Below are 17,512 nucleotides of genomic sequence, written 5' to 3'. Positions count from 1 at the left end.
CTGTATACTACCAGTGCACCACCAGTACACTACTAATGCTCTACCAGTACACTACTAATGCTCTACTACTCTCTATAATACTCTACTAATACTCTACTACACTCTCTGATAATCTACTAATGCTACAATGCTCTACTAATACTCTACTAATACTCTACTACACTCTCTGATAATCTACTAATGCTACAATGCTCTACTAATACTCTACTAATACTCTACTCTACTCTACTCTACTACACCAGACTCAACTACTCTCTATCGGTACTAACTACTACTCTCTAGTACACTACTACTCTCTAGTACACTACTACTCTCTAGTACACTACTACTCTCTAGTACACTACTACTCTCTAGTACACTACTACTCTCTAGTACACTACTACTCTCTAGTACACTACTACTCTCTAGTACACTACTACTCTCTAGTACACTACTACTCTCTAGTACACTACTACTCTCTAGTACACTACTACTCTCTAGTACACTACTACTCTCTAGTACACTACTACTCTCTAGTACACTACTACTCTCTAGTACACTACTACTCTCTAGTACACTACCAGTATTCTATCAGTATTTCACTCTACTTCACTCTACTCTACTACACTCTACTACACTCTACCGGTACTCTGCTACACTCTACTACACCAGACTCTACTTCACTCTATTACACTCTACTCTCTACACTCTACACTCTACACTCTACACTCTACACTCTACCTCTACTTCTTATTACAATTATACAAAAATATACTAATTCAAACAACACTCTCAACCCATCACATTTAACATTTACTCCCCATCACATTCATAACTATAAATTCTATATTTATCTACTAACTCCATCACATTCTTCTGCAAAGCTTTTTATAATGGCTGAACACTGATAACGTAACCACTAATTCCCAAATGAGTATTGATGCCGATATTGTTGCAGCGAATATACTCCCATTCCAGAAGACCCAATAACAGCAAACTACTAATATAACCGCTAGGATAGGATAACTTATACGATTGGGATTCATCTGATCAATACACAAAGATATTTCAGCATGCAAATTGGAATGATCTTGTTCCAGATCTCTTATTTCAGTAATAAGCGTATTAATCCCCATCACATAATTGACTGGATCGATTGGAACTACTGCATCTACTGCATCTACTGCACCCACTGGATGAACAGGATCGACAGGATCGATTGGATCGATTGGATCGATTGGATTTTCGTTGGTATCTGTCATGATTAACGATAAAAGAACAAATAGTGTTGCAAAAAAGTGGTCAGAAACTGGGAAAAATTAGGGGAAAAACTCAACTATATATACTAATTTACAGTTTTTTGCAACACCCCTCGTATTACTACAGTCCATTTCTATTTACAGTCTAATATTTAATACTATATACATTATTACAATCTATTACTGTCTCTTGACATCTCGTAAATTCCCAAATGGTAATACCTCATCAATTCTTTCAACTCCACTAAATAACATCGATAATCTATCAATTCCACATCCCCATCCTCCAGTAGGTGGAAGTCCCAATTGCATACTTTCAATATATTTCCAATCAGGAATTAACATTTCGTTATCCATATATTGTGCCTTGGCTGTTTCCTGTAATCGGAATTTAGATTCTTGTTCAAAGGGACTATTTTCTTCTTCATAAGCATTGACATACTCTTTCCCATTAATGAACATTTCAAATCGATGCGATATATCATATTGTCTATCATCATACTTTATGAATCCTGATTTAGCTAATGGTGATAATACAGCAGGCTGATTATATACAAAGATTGGAACATTCTTATACTGTTCTTCCATACTAATAGATTCCAAATATCTTGAAGATAATATATCTAATAAATTAGCAGGTGCTTTATTTAGAGGTATTGATAATCCTATTTGCTTGAAATAATCAATTAAATTATCAGAAGTTAACTCATTGGGTAATTTAATCCCAGTCTTACTTTCTAATGTAGTAATGAATTCAAATTTAGGATATTCTTCTCTCTCTATTAAAGGTCTTAAATCCTTTCGTAAATCACATTTGCTATTTAAATCATTATAAATATATTTAATCATATCTTCAGTAATCTTTATCAAATCTTCTAAATTAATAAATGTTTGATAAAATTCACAACTAGTAAATTCGGGATTATGAGTACTATCAATTCCTTCATTACGGAAATTATTCCCAATTTCAAATATCTTGGGGAATCCACTAATAATTAATTTCTTTAACCATAATTCAGGAGCTACTCTTAATTGAGCTAATTCTCCTGATAATGCATTAACTTCAGTTACAAATGGTTCAGCATTGGCTCCTGTACCAAATCCACTTAATATTGGTGTTTGAACTTCAATAAATTGTCGATTAAGTAAAAATTGTCGAATTGATTGCATGATCCATGATTTAATTAATATTGGTAATTTTGATGATTTGGGATTTACAAGATAGTTTAAGACTCTATTGGAATTAATTATCCCTTTATCCTCTAATCTGTTAGGAATATTGGTCAAACATGGAGTTAACATCTCCAATGGTTTACATAATTTTAAAGTTAATTCTCCTACATTGGTAATAGAGGCATATCCATACCCTAAAACATAATCTCCCTTTTTAAAATCTCCATGTAAATTATCAAACTCTTCATTTGAACTTATTCCCATCATATTCTTATTCACCATAAATTGTAGTTGAATATCATCTTGAACTACATCAATGAAATATAATGATTTCCCTGATTTTCGTACAGATTCTATTCTACCTTCTACAATAAATTTATTAGTATCAAACAATTTCTTATCGTGAATATTGAAATCATACCCCTCGAATTTACTTCGAAAGTCTCCTATTCTTATGACACTACCATTAAATTTATTTCTAATGGCATTTAATGTGGGATAGTATTTTGATGGGTCCTGCGATATTTGAGGCTTCCTCTTGTCATAACCTAGTCCTTGATTGCTGGAACTAGAATTAAATCTGATAAAACTGGTCGTTAACAGACTCTGCCTTATTCTGACTCGAGTATGTACTCGCACATGAACTGCTCTCTTAAGCATTATGGTTGGTTGTTGGAATACTTTGGCTCCATAATACAAAAGTCGGCCTAAAATTTTTTTTAGCCGGCCTGCGTCGGTCTCTCTTTGAAAAGCTGTTAACTATGAGGAAGTTTACCGTAGTGTTAATTATTAGGGAGTTATGGATTCAATAACATATTACTTGAGTCTCTTCTAACAACCCTAAATAGAAGCATAGGTTGTTCTCATATTGATAAGGTGTTTTCCATTACATGTTTACCATTTTAACTAAGTATATCTACTGTAATCTATATAATGGATTGCTGCGAAAAATGTATAACATTAATTCCACCCCCTCTCCCCAACTTCTTTCTTTCTGTAAATGAAATAGTTCCTGATCAAGTAGGGTGATACATTAGAAACAACAATTATGAGTTCTTTCCCACTTACAGTTGGGCAATTGAAAAGCTTGATTGAGCAATTTGTTATCCTACCACTTGATATTGAGTATTGTATACTTGAGCGTCTAACCTTAGACTACTTCACTGGATTCTTTTTCAGATTTGGACACATACCTACACGGGTATTGCTTGGGAGAATGTTCATCAAGCATGTTTTAATTCTAGTGCAATCAATTGATGAGAGAATGTTCTGTTCATTGACTTTTAGAGGAAAATAAGTCAAGTTCACTGATCCACATATAATTCTAAGATTCTTATATCTGGGCCTAATTCAACCAGCATCAGTAAAGATTATATTTAGAGGATCAATTATAGATCTGATTGATTACTTAGAAATATATATGTCAACTTTTCTTAAAATCAATCATTTTGAAGTTTTGCTTACTTCTTCAGATAATTATGGTTTTATCAAAGTTTTCAGTCTTAGAATATTTGGAAACGATCAAAAAGGTCATATGTTAGAACCAATTCAGAAAGCTGAACTAAACAGGAATATTTTAGGATTTCTTAATTATTTGCTTATTAAAAGGGTCAATTATCATATTGTCAAAGACTTACCCCGGATTGATCAAATTAAGAATCTATCATTAGCCAGATATCATCAGTTAAGACATCGTAAATTAAGTTCCAAAGGTTTCTGTTCAATTCAGAAAATGAATACGGAGAGCCTTGATGTTGGTTATAATAAAATAAATACGCTAAATATAGATCATTTAAGTCCAAATTTATTGGTTCTAGACTTAAATCATAATCCATTATCAAAAATAAAGATAAAAAATCAATCAGAATGGCCAAGTTTGTTAACGTATCTTGATCTCTCCAATAATAAATTAAAAGAAAGGGTTATTGCAAAAATACAATGGCCAAATTCAATATTATATTTAAATTTAGATAATTCTCGGATTACTAGTCTAAAAACTTTGAAAACTCTACCAGAAAATTTAAGATACTTAAGCTTAAATTCATGTCCTATAAAAACAATATATAATAAAGATAAATCAGATAAAAATTATCTTAATTATAAGTTACCAAGTGAATTAATCCAGTTAAATTTGAATGTCATTGGTAAATGCCCACAAATTGGTCAGAATAAAGGCTTGAAAATCGAACTTCCAGCAAAATTAATGGGATTATCAATTACTGCCCCACGATGGAAATCATTACGCTGGATAAAATTCCCTTCTACATTACTTATACTCAAGTTATATAAAGTAGAATTAGATACTTCATCATCATCATTTGCTTCAGAGATTTCCGATATTAGTAATTTGCAACAGCTTAAAATTACTGTAACTCGAGATTAGATTATCTTTAGGATCAAGGATTCATTAATATTGTGCCAGGTGGAAGTCGTCTACTTGCCCCCTTATTTAGAGTCACCAAATTCATAGATGTTTATGACATATTCAGAAGTGGTTTGAGAGATGATTATGATGAAGAAACCTTACTTGCATTACAATTGTATAATAGTTCTTATAGGTATGATAATGGGTTTGATAACTGTTTTCGCAGACAGCTTGCTTGTGGTCCCTCTGACCTATATATAGGATGCTCGACGCTCAGATACTGGGGAAAAAACATAATTTTTAGACCTGCTCCACTCTTGAAATGTTGCTAAATATGAGGAAAATAATGTTAATTATGGGTTCAATATCACTTCACTCTACTCTAACAACTCTAAACTACAGAATCGGTTGTCTATATTTTAACATGATGATTTGCTTTGCCTGTATACTATTCCAACTAACTAGCTCTCTACTAATTAACCATGTACTGCTGAAAAAATCCAACAAATTTAAATAATCTCCCCACATTTCTTTCTGTCATAAGCTAATTGTCCTTGACCATTTAAGACGATACATTAGGAATAACAATTATGAGTAGTATCCCACTTGCAGATAACCAATACAAAACATTGATTGAACAACTTGTTATTCAACCATTTGAGATTGTTCAGTATGTACTCGAGCATCTAACCACAAACTATTTCACGGAATTCTTTGTCAGCTATGGACCCATACCTACACGAGTACTACTTGGGAGAAATTTTATTAAACATGTCTTTATTCAAGTGAAATCAGTTGACAAAATTGAAATACTCTGTTCATCAATATTTGGTAGAAAGTACGTTATGTTCTTTGATCCACATATAACTCTAAAATTCTTACAGTTAGAGTGGATTCGGCCAGTAACAGTAATGGTTTTATTCTTAGGAACAATTAGAAATCTGATTGATTTCTTAGATATTTATATGAAAACTTTACTTAAAATTAATTGTGTCGAAGTTTTGATTCCTTCAGTGGGGAAAGGAGGTCGTAAGTTCATTGCCGTTCATAGGTTAAGAATATTTAAAGACAAACAAGGACGGAATAGAGTTGGACAATTGATTGATTCGCCGCATACTGCAGGATTTATTAATTATTTACTTTTTAAACAGCTTGATTTTCAAGTTATTAGCTCCTGGACCGCACTTTATTGGCTTATTGATAAATCGGCTTCATCTGAAGATTTGCGTTTGCCGTTCAAAGATAAGGTGCCAAGAATACATCGTGATTTAAATGATCGCAATTTAAGTTCCGAAGGTCTCTCTTCAATACAGATACTGCAAAAACTAGAAAGTCTTAATGTTAGTCGTAATAAAATAGATACAATAAATGTAGTTCGCTTAAATCGAAATTTATTGGGTCTCTATTTAAATGATAATCCATTATCAAAAATAAAGATCAACCATCAATCAGATTGGCCAAGTTTGTTAACATGTCTTAATCTTTCAAATAATCAGTTACAAGAAGAGGATATTGCAAAAATTCAATGGCCAAAATCAATATTATATTTAAATTTAGATAATTCTCAAATTACTAGTCTTAAAACTTTGAAAAGTTTACCAGATTGTTTAAGGGCCTTAAGCTTAAATTCATGTCCTATAGAAACAATATATAATTATGATGAATCAGATCCAAATTATCCTAGCTACAAATTACCCAGTGAATTAACTCACTTAGATTTGGATATCATTGGTATATGCCCACAAGTTTATCTGAATAATGGCTTAAAAGTTGAGCTTCCATCAAAATTAGAGAAAATGACTATTATTGCCCCACAATGGAAATCATTACACTGGATAAAATTCCCTTCTACATTACTTACACTTAGGTTATTTGACGTAGAATTAGATACTTCATCAACATCATTCGCATCAGAAGTGATTTCTGATCTTAGTAATGTCCAAGATCTCTATTTTTTCGTACCAAAAGATTATCTTTGTACTCAATTCGTTTTACATGAAGGAGAAAGATTGGTGGATATCCACTATAACTCCCAAAATAGAAATAGGCCACTTCGGGGAAGTCGTTTAACTGGCCCATTATTTAGAGCCGCCAAATCTATAAATTCATTTTCGATTCTTAGATTATTTCACTATTTAGGAGAATGGTATGAATTAAGATTTTATGGTGATGGTAATGCGGGTAACCCCTCATCTCCCAGTTTGTATGCAGGATATTTTGAACTTTTGTTCAAATATGAAAAAAAAAATTTTCGAGATATCATTACTATCAACTGAACTTAAGGTTAACCCAAACACTCCAGTTCAACCCCCTCCCCGTTTTATTAAAGGATAATTAGTTTTAATAGGCTTATACTTATTAGAATCAACTATCTCATAAAAAAACCCAAAAAAAAAAAATCAATAATATAAACTATAAAAAAACTATAAAAAAAATTTCTCCCCCATTAATCATGTCTGCCGCTGACGCTGTTCAAGAATCATTGGAAAAGTTATCCCTTGACTCCAATGTCCCAGCTAGCACTGAAGGTGCTGCTGCTGTTGAAGGTGCTGCTACTACTGCTGCTACCGCCACCGGTGCTGCTCCAGTTGAAGGTGAAGAACAAGGTGATTCATCTGCTGTTGCCGACAGTTCTGCTTCATTATACGTTGGTGAATTAAATTTCAACATCAATGAAGCTACTTTATTTGAAATCTTCTCTCCTATTGGTCAAGTTTCTTCTATTAGAGTTTGTCGTGATGCCATTACTAAGAAATCTTTAGGTTATGCTTATGTTAACTATCATAAGATTCAAGATGGTGAAAAGGCTATTGAAGAATTAAACTATACTCCAATTGAAGGTAGACCTTGTAGAATTATGTGGTCTCAAAGAGATCCATCTGCTAGAAGAAGTGGTGATGCTAATATTTTCATTAAGAATTTGCATCCTGCTATTGATAATAAAGCTTTACATGATACTTTCTCCGCTTTTGGTAGAATTTTATCTTGTAAAGTTGCTACTGATGATTTAGGTCAATCTAAATGTTTTGGTTTTGTTCATTATGAAACTCCTGATGCTGCTCAAGCTGCTATTGATAATGTCAATGGTATGTTATTAAATGATCGTGAAGTTTATGTTGGTAAACACATTTCTAAAAAGGATCGTGATTCTAAATTTGAAGAAATGAAGGCTAACTTTACTAATGTTTATGTTAAAAATCTTGACCCAGCTTATTCTGAAGAAGAATTTAAGGAATTATTTAAACAATACGGTGATATTACTTCTATTTACTTAGAAAAGGATGCTGAAGGTAAATCTAAAGGTTTCGGTTTCGTTAACTTTGAAGAACATGCTTCCGCCGTTAAAGCTGTTGATGAATTAAATGATAAAGAAATCAATGGTCAAAAGATTTATGTTGGTAGAGCTCAAAAGAAGAGAGAAAGAATTGAAGAATTAAAGAAACAATATGAATCTACTAGATTAGAAAAATTATCTAAATATCAAGGTGTTAACTTATTTGTTAAGAATTTAGATGATTCAGTTGATTCTGAAAAATTAGAAGAAGAATTTAAACCATTTGGTTCAATTACTTCTGCCAGAGTTATGGTTGATGAAACTGGTAAATCTAAAGGTTTTGGATTTGTTTGTTTCTCTTCTCCAGAAGAAGCTACTAAAGCTATTACTGAAATGAACCAAAGAATGCTTGTTGGTAAACCATTATATGTTGCTTTAGCTCAAAGAAAAGATGTTAGACGTTCTCAATTAGAACAACAAATTCAAGCTCGTAATCAAATGAGAATGCAAAATGCTGCTGCCACTGGTGGAATTCCAGGTCAATTTATTCCACCAATGTTTTATGGTCAACAAGGATTTTTCCCACCAAATGGTAGAGGTAATGCTCCATTCCCAGGTCCAAATCCTCAAATGATTATGAGAAGAGGTCAACCATTTGGAGGTCCAGAACAATGGGCTAGACCAGGACCAAATGGTCAACCAGTTCCAGTTTATGGATTACCACCTCAAGGTTACCCAGATTTCAATAATCAAAACTTACGTCAACAAAGAGGTGGATATTTCCCAAACAATAGAGGTGGACAACAAAAGAGTGGTCGTCCTCAAAGAGATTTAGCTGCTATTCTTGCCAGTGCTCCAGCCGATCAACAAAAGAGAATTTTGGGTGAAGAATTATATCCAAAGATTGTTTCAACTGGTAAAGCTCAAGAATCTGAAGCTGCTGGTAAAATTACTGGTATGATGTTAGATTTAGATAATCAAGAAATCTTAGCTTTATTAGAAGATGATGAATTATTTAACAACCATTTTGAAGATGCTTTAATTGCTTATGAAGAATATAAGAAATCTGAAGGTAATGCTGTTCCAAGTAATACTGAAATTCCAGCTTCTGAATAATCCTTTTAAAGAATTAAATTTCTAGTGTATTCTATTTCTTTTACGTATATAAATGTAATACTTTTTAATTAAGGTAAGGGTTTATGGATTTATTATATATAAATAACAGAAAATGGATAAAAATTTGAAAACTAAGAATTAAAAGACTAAAAAAATGTAAAATGTAAAATGTAAAATTTTAAAAAATTTAAAATTTTTAAAATATAATTCGCAGTAATTCTCAACCTCCTTACACGCATAGAACATATCAGTTGATTACGTACATCCTGCACGCTGTACACTAAACTTTGCGATTCTGGATTTTTCCGTTCTAATTCGGCAGGGACATTCCGAATCCTTATAGCAATCAATGTAATTTTAGTTATTGTAATAATTATAATTAGTTTAGGTAAGACGACTTTATTTAATTAAATTCAGAAATTCAATTGTAAAGAATAATTAGACAAATGTCAGGACTCGATCAATTATTTGCATATCCTGGAGATACAAGAGCATTATCACCTCAAGATGCCGATGCGAAGCTTAAATTATCAGGGAGAGTATTAAATATTATGACATCTTTACCAACCCAAATTTATAATGATTATAATTATAAAACAGGACAACAAGATTGGAGAGTTGAATCAGTTAGAGGTAATTCAGCTCTTTATTCATCTCATTTTTTTCTTGATCAACATACTGAATGGGAAAGTCATCTTATTGCTTGGACAGGAGAAATTGTTCATCAATCAGGTCGACAAAATAATTCAAATACTGTAGTTGGTGATGCAGATGATTCACTTTATTTAGATGATAAAGAGAAACAAAATTTAGAGACTTTAATTAGGAAATCTTGCAAATCAGAAAATGTTCATCCAGTTTGGTTATTACGTAAAGATCAACATAGATGGAGGAAATATCCTGAAAATGTTCTTTGGCCAGTATTTCATTATATTCAAGGTCAACCTTCAAATGGTAAAGCAGAAACAGATGCTTGGCATGATTATGTTAAATTTAATGAAGTATATTTTAATAGAATAAAAACCATTTATAAACCAGGAGATATAATATGGATTCATGATTATTATTTATTCTTATTACCTCAATTATTAAGAATGGAATTTCCTGATGCTTATATAGGATTATATGTTCATGTACCATTTCCTTCATCAGAATATTTTAGATGTCTTTCTAAAAGAAGTCAAATTTTAGATGGAATGTTAGGAGCTGATAAGATTGGATTTCAAAGTGAATCATTTCAAAGACATTTCTTATCATGTGCTGCTAGAGTATTAGGTTATGAAGTTACTGCTAATGAAGTATTGGCTTATGGAACATCTATATCAGTAGAAACATTACCAATTGGTATTGATACTAAAAAGATTAATCATGATGCATTTAGTATTGGAATTGATGAAAAAGTAGCTGCACTTCGAGAAATTTATAGTGGAAAGAAAATCATTGTGGGAAGAGATAGATTAGATCAAGTTAGAGGGGTAGCACAAAAGTTACAAGCCTTTGAAATGTTCTTACAAATGTATCCAGAATGGAGAGATAAAGTTGTATTAATTCAAGTTTCAAGTCCAGCCTTTTCTCATGGAGGTAAAGTTGAAAAGAAAGTAGCGGAATTAGTTAATCATATTAATAGTGAATATGGTAATTTAAATTATACTCCAGTATTACATTATCAAATGAGAATTGATAAGGATGAATATTTTGCATTATTAAGAGTAGCTGATTTAGCTTTAATTACTTCAGTAAGAGATGGAATGAGTACAACAGCATTAGAATTTGTTATTTGTCAACAAAAACATAATTCACCATTAATTTTATCGGAATTCACGGGAACTTCTTCGGTATTAACTGAATCTATTTTAGTTAATCCATGGGATTCCGTGGGGATTGCCAAAACTATGAATGATTGTTTTAATATGTCGGAAGATAGTAAACGTAATTTACAGGAAAGATTATATATTCAAGCTGCTTCCAATACCATTCAAATTTGGACTTCCAACTTTTTAAGTCATTTCTTAAGTCATGTTTCAAGAACTCGTCAATCTCATTATATTCCATCTTTGAATCGTCCATTATTATTAAATAATTATAAAATGAGTAAGAGAAGATTATTCTTATTTGATTATGATGGTACTTTAACACCAATTGTAAAGGATCCCGCTGCCGCTATACCATCGCAACGTTTGAATGATATTTTAGATTCATTATCAGCCGATCCAAAGAATCAAATCTGGATCATATCTGGACGAGATCAAGCATTTTTAGATAAATGGTTAGGATCTAAAAATGTTGGTTTGAGTGCAGAACATGGATGTTTTATGAAAGATATTGGATCTAAAGAATGGGTTAATTTGGCTGCATCATTTGATATGTCATGGCAAAAGAAAGTAGAAGAAGTATTTAAATATTATACTGAAAAGACTCCTGGAACTCACATTGAAATTAAGAAAGTTGCCCTTACTTGGCATTATCGTCGAGCTGATCCAGAATTAGGATCTTTCCAAGCAGGTAAATGTTATCAACAATTACTTGATACAGTAGCTAAAGAATATGAAGTTGAAGTTATGACTGGTAAAGCCAATATTGAAGTTAGACCAAGATTTCTTAATAAGGGAGAAATTGTTAAACGACTTGCATTAAATCCTCATGGTGCAAAGCAAGACACTCATGCTGTTAAAAAGACTAGAGAAGATATTCCATTAGATGAATTACCTGATTTCATGTTATGTTTAGGTGATGATTTAACCGATGAAGATATGTTTAGATCATTAAAAGATATTGAAAATGAATGGCATTTGAATGATTTACCTAAGAATGAATATGGAACTTATGGAGTTTATCCGGTGGCCGTGGGTCCTGCATCCAAAAAGACGATTGCAACTTCACATTTAAATGAACCATCTCAAGTTTTAGAAACTTTGGGATTATTAACTGGTCAAGTATCATTGTTTGAAAGTGCAGGTTCAGTCGAATTAGATGATAGAGGACATATTGCTAATAGTGCATCATCGGAAAGATCTAAGAGTGCTATACGTGCTGCAACAATAAGAAGAAAGGAATTTAAGGAGAAAGTGTAAGTAGCAGTAAATTAATTTTTACTAGTTAGAGTTACAGTTACAGTTAAAGTTACAGTTTAAGTTTAAGTTATTGACAGTGACAGTGACAATTACAGTTATTGTTACTGTCACTGTTACAGTCACAGTTATGATTTTGTTATGGTTGTTTTTCATATATTCGTTTGGTTTTGCAGACATTCCGTTCTCTTCCTCTATATCCCCATATAACCCATATAGAAGTAAGTAGTAAATATTTATATTCATCTCGTATTTCGCAACATTTTGTTCCTCGGCATTATTATAAGTGCCACAAAAGCGGCCCCAATAGTCCGATAATTTTTCACTATTTACGAATCCTAGTTTAGGGGTAAATGCAGAAATTTACTAATTTAATCAAGTATTTTGATTATTAAAAGGTATCAGGCATCAGGTTTCAATATGGGTATCTTAGGTTGGGGGTTTAGAGCCACTATTAAAGTTCATCAAGCGGGTGATGATAAGCCATTAACTTTAAAGACTAAAAAAAATCAAACTCTCACATATCGTGAATTTATTAAAACAGGTTTACCTATAGTAAACCCTTCTCAAAAGCTTTGGTTAAATCCACTTTTATTTAATGGAACTTTACAAACTTTATATTATACTAGTAATGGATCTAAGAAATTTTTAATTTATTATGGACGTGAATTATTTACTTATAAAGATGGAGGAATTTGTTCATTAGATTGGACTATTCCAACACCTAATAGTAAAGAAGAATTTAAACAACTTCATGATGAAGCATTTCCTGAAGGATTTCCAAGATTACATCCAAGAACTAGATATTTTACTAAGAGTGAATTAGAAACTAGACAAGCTGCTAATCAAGAAGTATCTGAACCAGTTAAACCTATTGTTGTTATTCTTCATGGATTAGCTGGCGGAAGTCATGAAACATTAATTAGAAATTTTGCACAAACTATTAATCAAAATACTGATGGTTGGGATACAGTAATTATTAATTCTCGTGGTTGTTGTAGAACTAAAATTACTACTGAGAAATTATTTACTGCTTTATCAACCAATGATATTAAGGAAGTATTATTAGAAATTAAAAGAAGATATCCAACAAGACCAATTTATGCCGTTGGATTTTCATTTGGATCTATCTTATTAGCTAATTTCTTAGGAGAACAAGAAAAGGAAGAAGGACATGATGAATTAATTAAAGCTGCATGTTTAATTGGATGTGCTTGGGATTTAGTTGATAGTGGTTATCATTTAGCGAGTAGTTGGAGTGGAGCTTATTTATTTAATCCTGCTTTAACCGACTTTTTAACTAAAATTGTTAAGAATAATTTTACTGAACTTAAGAATCATGATCCTGAATTATTTAGTCAAGAATTATTAGATAAAGTTCGTAAAATTAAGAATGTTTGGGAATTTGATAATTTAATTACTTGTAAAACTGTTGGATTACCTAATGTTACTCAATATTATAGAAAGGCTTCACCTGTCAATAGAATTAATAATATTAGAACTCCTACATTAATTATTAATTCTACTGATGATCCAGCCGTTGGAGTTAGATTACCAATTCTTGATGTTCTTGATAATCCATACTTATCGATGATAGAAAGTGATTTAGGAGGTCATTTAGGTTTTGTTAAGAGTTCAGGAGAATTCTGGTGTGTAGATGTTGCTGAACAATTCTTTCAGAATTTCGAAGCTAGCTTTTAATTACATATTTTACATATTTCTATATAGACCATACAATTGATTAATAATAGAATTTTACAAATCCGACTAGTGCTCGGCATTACGCTTCATAACCTATTCACGCCACAACGTAGGGTTTCACATACCAGAAACAGTAACCATCCCCTATTCATATACTGCTTAACCGCTAACTAATTTAATGTTGATGCTTAATCCTTGATCCTTAATCATTAATGCTTAATCCTTAATTACTAACTAATTAATACTTAGTGCTTAATTGTGCTCGGCAGGTCCAGGCAAGGCTGAAGAAACAAACAGGCCATTCCGCCTGAATTATTTTGTTGGCGCCGGTAAGATATCACTTGTGCGACAGACCCTTCGGAAAAAATACTCTTACTGGTCGCATGATTTTGTGATGTCATGACACCCGATGAATAAAGTTATCAATAGGCGGAACTTAAACTGTGAGCTGGTGTTATTCTCTCATTGTCATAGTCATTCTGATAAGTCAGTGAAAAGCAAATGATATATTAAGTCAGGACCTTGTAGACGTTAGTTTTTTTTTCATCTGAACCCATATCATTAGTCGTTAGTTTCATTAGTTAGTGGCCGCATCGCACTAGAGATAACACAAAACGTTTTAGTTCAAATCGGTTTTGCATTCTTCGGCCATAGCAATTATACAAATACAAATTCAGCTTACTGTCTGCTAATTAAACATTGCAGGTTGAATGTATATTCAGATATTTTATAGAATAAGTAAGCCAACTTAATATCAGTCATAATGTTCAGTCATAATAATTTAAATTTAGCATTATTTGAAATAAAACTAGCTTCACCTCATAAGAATTTAATATTGTTGAAGGGGAATCAAAATGAAGTAGAGAATGTACCATTCGAAGGTAATGTTAAATTATCTATACCGAATGATGTTCATGTTAGAAAAATAAAACTTAATTTAATTGGAGAATTTAATGTTCAATATTTCAGAAGAACTACTAGTGGATTAATTATTGATCAAATAGTTGATCGATTTTGTATACTAAAAGTTGAATGGAATAACCTTTTAACTAGTCCAGATGGAATTATTCAATTTGGAAATTATGGAGATGATGTTATGCAATATTCCAAAATAGCAACTTTAAAATCTTCATCAACAACACAAACATCATCATCATCGAAACCTTCGGCTGATAGACCCGTATTCTTAAGAACAAGTTCACACCCAATTTTATCAGCTCATGGTGTTCCCAGTACTGGAACTGCCAGTCCAGCAGGAAGTATAACATCATCCAATAATAGTTCTACAACCTCACTTTTGAAATTAAGAAAGAGTGGAATAGATGGTACACCATTTGAAAATCTCAATCCCAATCCTAGTCATTCATTTTTATTACCAAAAGGGAATTATAATCTACCATTTAAAGTATATTTACCAACCAATATTTGTGAGACTATTGAAGGAATATCATGTGGGAAAGTTCAATATAAAATGTTATGTACTATATCTCGAGGTAAATTTGAAAAACCAATAACAACTAGTAAATATATAAGAATATTAAGAACATTACATCCTTTGAATCTCAATTTAATTGATTCAATAGATATTGCCAATGTTTGGCCTAAGAAATTACAATATAATGTATCATTAGCAAAGAAAGGTGTTGCTATAGGTTCAACAATACCAATTAGTGTAATTATTGTTCCATTGGTTAAAGGTTTAGGATTAAAATCTATTAGTGCATGTATTGTTCAACATTTTCATGTATCTCATGATACAAATAAATCTCCTGAATATGAACTCCTTCTTGGTAAGCAAGATTTAAAGATTCCATCTCATAATGAATTGGGAGAAGATAAGTGGACTATTAAAACATTTTATAAAGTTCCTAATAATTTATCTTCATTAACCCAAACATGTGAATTGAAGAATAATTTTGTAACTGTCAAACATAGAATAAGAATATCAATTCAACTTAAAAATAAAGAAGGTCATGTTAGTGAATTAAGGGCTAATTTACCTATAAATGTTTATGTTAGTGCCTATTCAGGTCATGTAATTGCTAATCATTTTACTATTGATCAAGAAAATCAAGATGTATTTGAAGAAGATAAACATAGTCAAGACATTTTATTTAAGAAAGATCGTTCACTTCCTAATACACCAAACTTATCAGATGTTGAAGATTCTACAGTTGATAATGATTTAGATCGTGAAGATGAAGCTCCTCCATTATATCAAGCTCATGTTTATGATAGAGTTTATGATATGAATTTACCTCAAACTCCTTTAGAACAATTTCGATCTCAAGATAATACTCCATTACATTCAGCTAATACTTCTATGACTCAATTAAGTAGTTATTTTGATGATGCCTTTGGGCTTCAATCTCAAACATTACCCAAAACTCCACCTATTCCTCTTGATGTTGAAAAGTTATGTAAGATTCCAACATATGATCAAGCGGTTGATGCAGATGATGATGTAGCGGGTGATCTTAGTACTCCAGCTCCTAATTATTCAGATGAAGAATCTGATGAAGAATCCTCCTTATCAAGTGATCTGATCCCTCGACCTAAAATGACAAAATGGAAGTCAATGGATAGAAATCAATTCCGACTTGGTTCTCGAACCAATGGAATTCATTCATTACCTCATTCTCCATTATCAAGATCACCGATTCGAGGACTCATTGATGAATCATCTGAATCAATTGATGAACGAGATATTCGAGCAAAATCTCCTACCCCTTCTTTCTCAAGTCTTCCTCAGTTTCACTTAAGATTCTCGAAGAAGCGTTCATAGACTCTACGTTTTATACTTTTATAGAGATAGATATAGAATTTAAGTGCTTGCTTTCTTAACACTTTTTATCATAAAGTAAACAGACAATCTACAAATTTACAGAAACATATTTATTTAATCTCTTATATTTAATAGATAGAAGTCACTGTACCATATCCTATAAAAAACTTATGTGGCCAATGAAAAGCTTGACCTAGAGACTTGCTTAGACAGTGGCATACACGTTGTGCAACGATCACGAACAATTTGATTGAAAGTTTCCATAACATCCTGACTAAATGTTAGTATTTACCTAGACATTTTAATAAGTTAATAAAATAAGATTGGATAATCTTAGGAATATAATAAAAGATTTCAAAATATACTCGACACAATCGCCCAAACTTCAAAAGCTTGAGCATCGCTTAATAGAACCACTTGCTCATGGATTCAATCCATGAACAGTGCCTATAAAGTTAGTAGTTCTTAAAAATTAGTGTAATATAAGTACAAGAACTTGTTATAGAAAATTTATTTTAACATGTTTTATTTTTTCCTTAAGTTAATCATAATTCATAAGATAGATTTACAAAGTCTCTAAAAATGTAGTCATTGGATGTATTTACCATTCTTCTGGAAATAGAAGTTTGGCTGCTATTGTGGGTCGTGTATGTCACAAACAAATGCAGTATCAAAATATTCGTTGCACCCTCAGTGCCATGCGGCTGATATATGACCACTCCAACAGTCAGTGCCATTAACATGACCTGTTATTGTTGTTCCAGTTACGGTCCCATTCACTGTATGAAATGT

At 31.9% G+C, this 17,512-nt stretch overlaps 8 protein-coding genes across 8 annotated transcripts; 6 read left to right on the top strand and 2 right to left on the bottom strand. All coding sequences in view use genetic code 12, as the record gives it.

Annotated features, from left to right (window-relative positions):
- Nucleotides 1-264: 264 nt before the first annotated feature.
- On the bottom strand, nucleotides 265-1,241 carry RJT21DRAFT_116066 (uncharacterized protein; the record flags this gene model as incomplete). Its single annotated transcript, XM_064880393.1, has 2 exons — nucleotides 265-556; nucleotides 850-1,241. 2 exons carry the CDS (start codon nucleotides 1,239-1,241, stop codon nucleotides 265-267), a joined length of 684 nt encoding a protein of 227 aa, XP_064736344.1.
- Nucleotides 1,242-1,418: 177 nt separating this feature from the next.
- MSK1 (lysine--tRNA ligase) lies at nucleotides 1,419-3,642 on the bottom strand (the record flags this gene model as incomplete). The annotated part of the gene is made up of 2 exons (XM_064883073.1): nucleotides 1,419-2,973; nucleotides 3,605-3,642. The coding sequence occupies 2 exons, from the start codon at nucleotides 3,640-3,642 to the stop codon at nucleotides 1,419-1,421; spliced, it is 1,593 nt and encodes a 530-aa protein (XP_064736343.1).
- Nucleotides 3,643-3,831: 189 nt separating this feature from the next.
- Nucleotides 3,832-5,152, top strand: RJT21DRAFT_128472 (uncharacterized protein; the record flags this gene model as incomplete). Its single annotated transcript, XM_064882919.1, has 1 exon — nucleotides 3,832-5,152. One exon carries the CDS (start codon nucleotides 3,832-3,834, stop codon nucleotides 4,792-4,794), a length of 963 nt encoding a protein of 320 aa, XP_064736342.1. The 3' UTR covers nucleotides 4,795-5,152.
- Nucleotides 5,153-5,200: 48 nt separating this feature from the next.
- RJT21DRAFT_141845 (uncharacterized protein) lies at nucleotides 5,201-7,052 on the top strand (the record flags this gene model as incomplete). Its single annotated transcript, XM_064883407.1, has 1 exon — nucleotides 5,201-7,052. The coding sequence occupies exon 1, from the start codon at nucleotides 5,367-5,369 to the stop codon at nucleotides 7,050-7,052; it is 1,686 nt and encodes a 561-aa protein (XP_064736341.1). The 5' UTR covers nucleotides 5,201-5,366.
- Nucleotides 7,053-9,312, top strand: RJT21DRAFT_99398 (polyadenylate-binding protein). The gene has a single exon (XM_064885761.1). It carries the CDS (start codon nucleotides 7,229-7,231, stop codon nucleotides 9,164-9,166), a length of 1,938 nt encoding a protein of 645 aa, XP_064736340.1. The 5' UTR covers nucleotides 7,053-7,228; the 3' UTR covers nucleotides 9,167-9,312.
- Nucleotides 9,313-9,344: 32 nt separating this feature from the next.
- On the top strand, nucleotides 9,345-12,446 carry TPS2 (trehalose-phosphatase). The gene has a single exon (XM_064884982.1). The coding sequence runs from the start codon at nucleotides 9,613-9,615 to the stop codon at nucleotides 12,235-12,237; it is 2,625 nt and encodes an 874-aa protein (XP_064736339.1). The 5' UTR covers nucleotides 9,345-9,612; the 3' UTR covers nucleotides 12,238-12,446.
- Nucleotides 12,447-14,058, top strand: EHT1 (medium-chain fatty acid ethyl ester synthase/esterase). The gene has a single exon (XM_064884983.1). It carries the CDS (start codon nucleotides 12,655-12,657, stop codon nucleotides 13,933-13,935), a length of 1,281 nt encoding a protein of 426 aa, XP_064736338.1. The 5' UTR covers nucleotides 12,447-12,654; the 3' UTR covers nucleotides 13,936-14,058.
- Nucleotides 14,059-14,698: 640 nt separating this feature from the next.
- On the top strand, nucleotides 14,699-16,720 carry RJT21DRAFT_89143 (uncharacterized protein; the record flags this gene model as incomplete). Its single annotated transcript, XM_064885597.1, has 1 exon — nucleotides 14,699-16,720. One exon carries the CDS (start codon nucleotides 14,699-14,701, stop codon nucleotides 16,718-16,720), a length of 2,022 nt encoding a protein of 673 aa, XP_064736337.1.
- Between the last annotated feature and the right edge of the window lie 792 nt (nucleotides 16,721-17,512).

The sequence above is a fragment of the Scheffersomyces amazonensis genome (genome assembly GCF_036850825.1).
Source record: "Scheffersomyces amazonensis strain UFMG-HMD-26.3 chromosome Unknown RJT21scaffold_7, whole genome shotgun sequence".
NCBI lineage: Eukaryota > Fungi > Ascomycota > Pichiomycetes > Serinales > Debaryomycetaceae > Scheffersomyces > Scheffersomyces amazonensis.
Note: the sequence above shows the minus strand (reverse complement) of the source record. Positions and strands in the feature narration are given on the sequence as shown.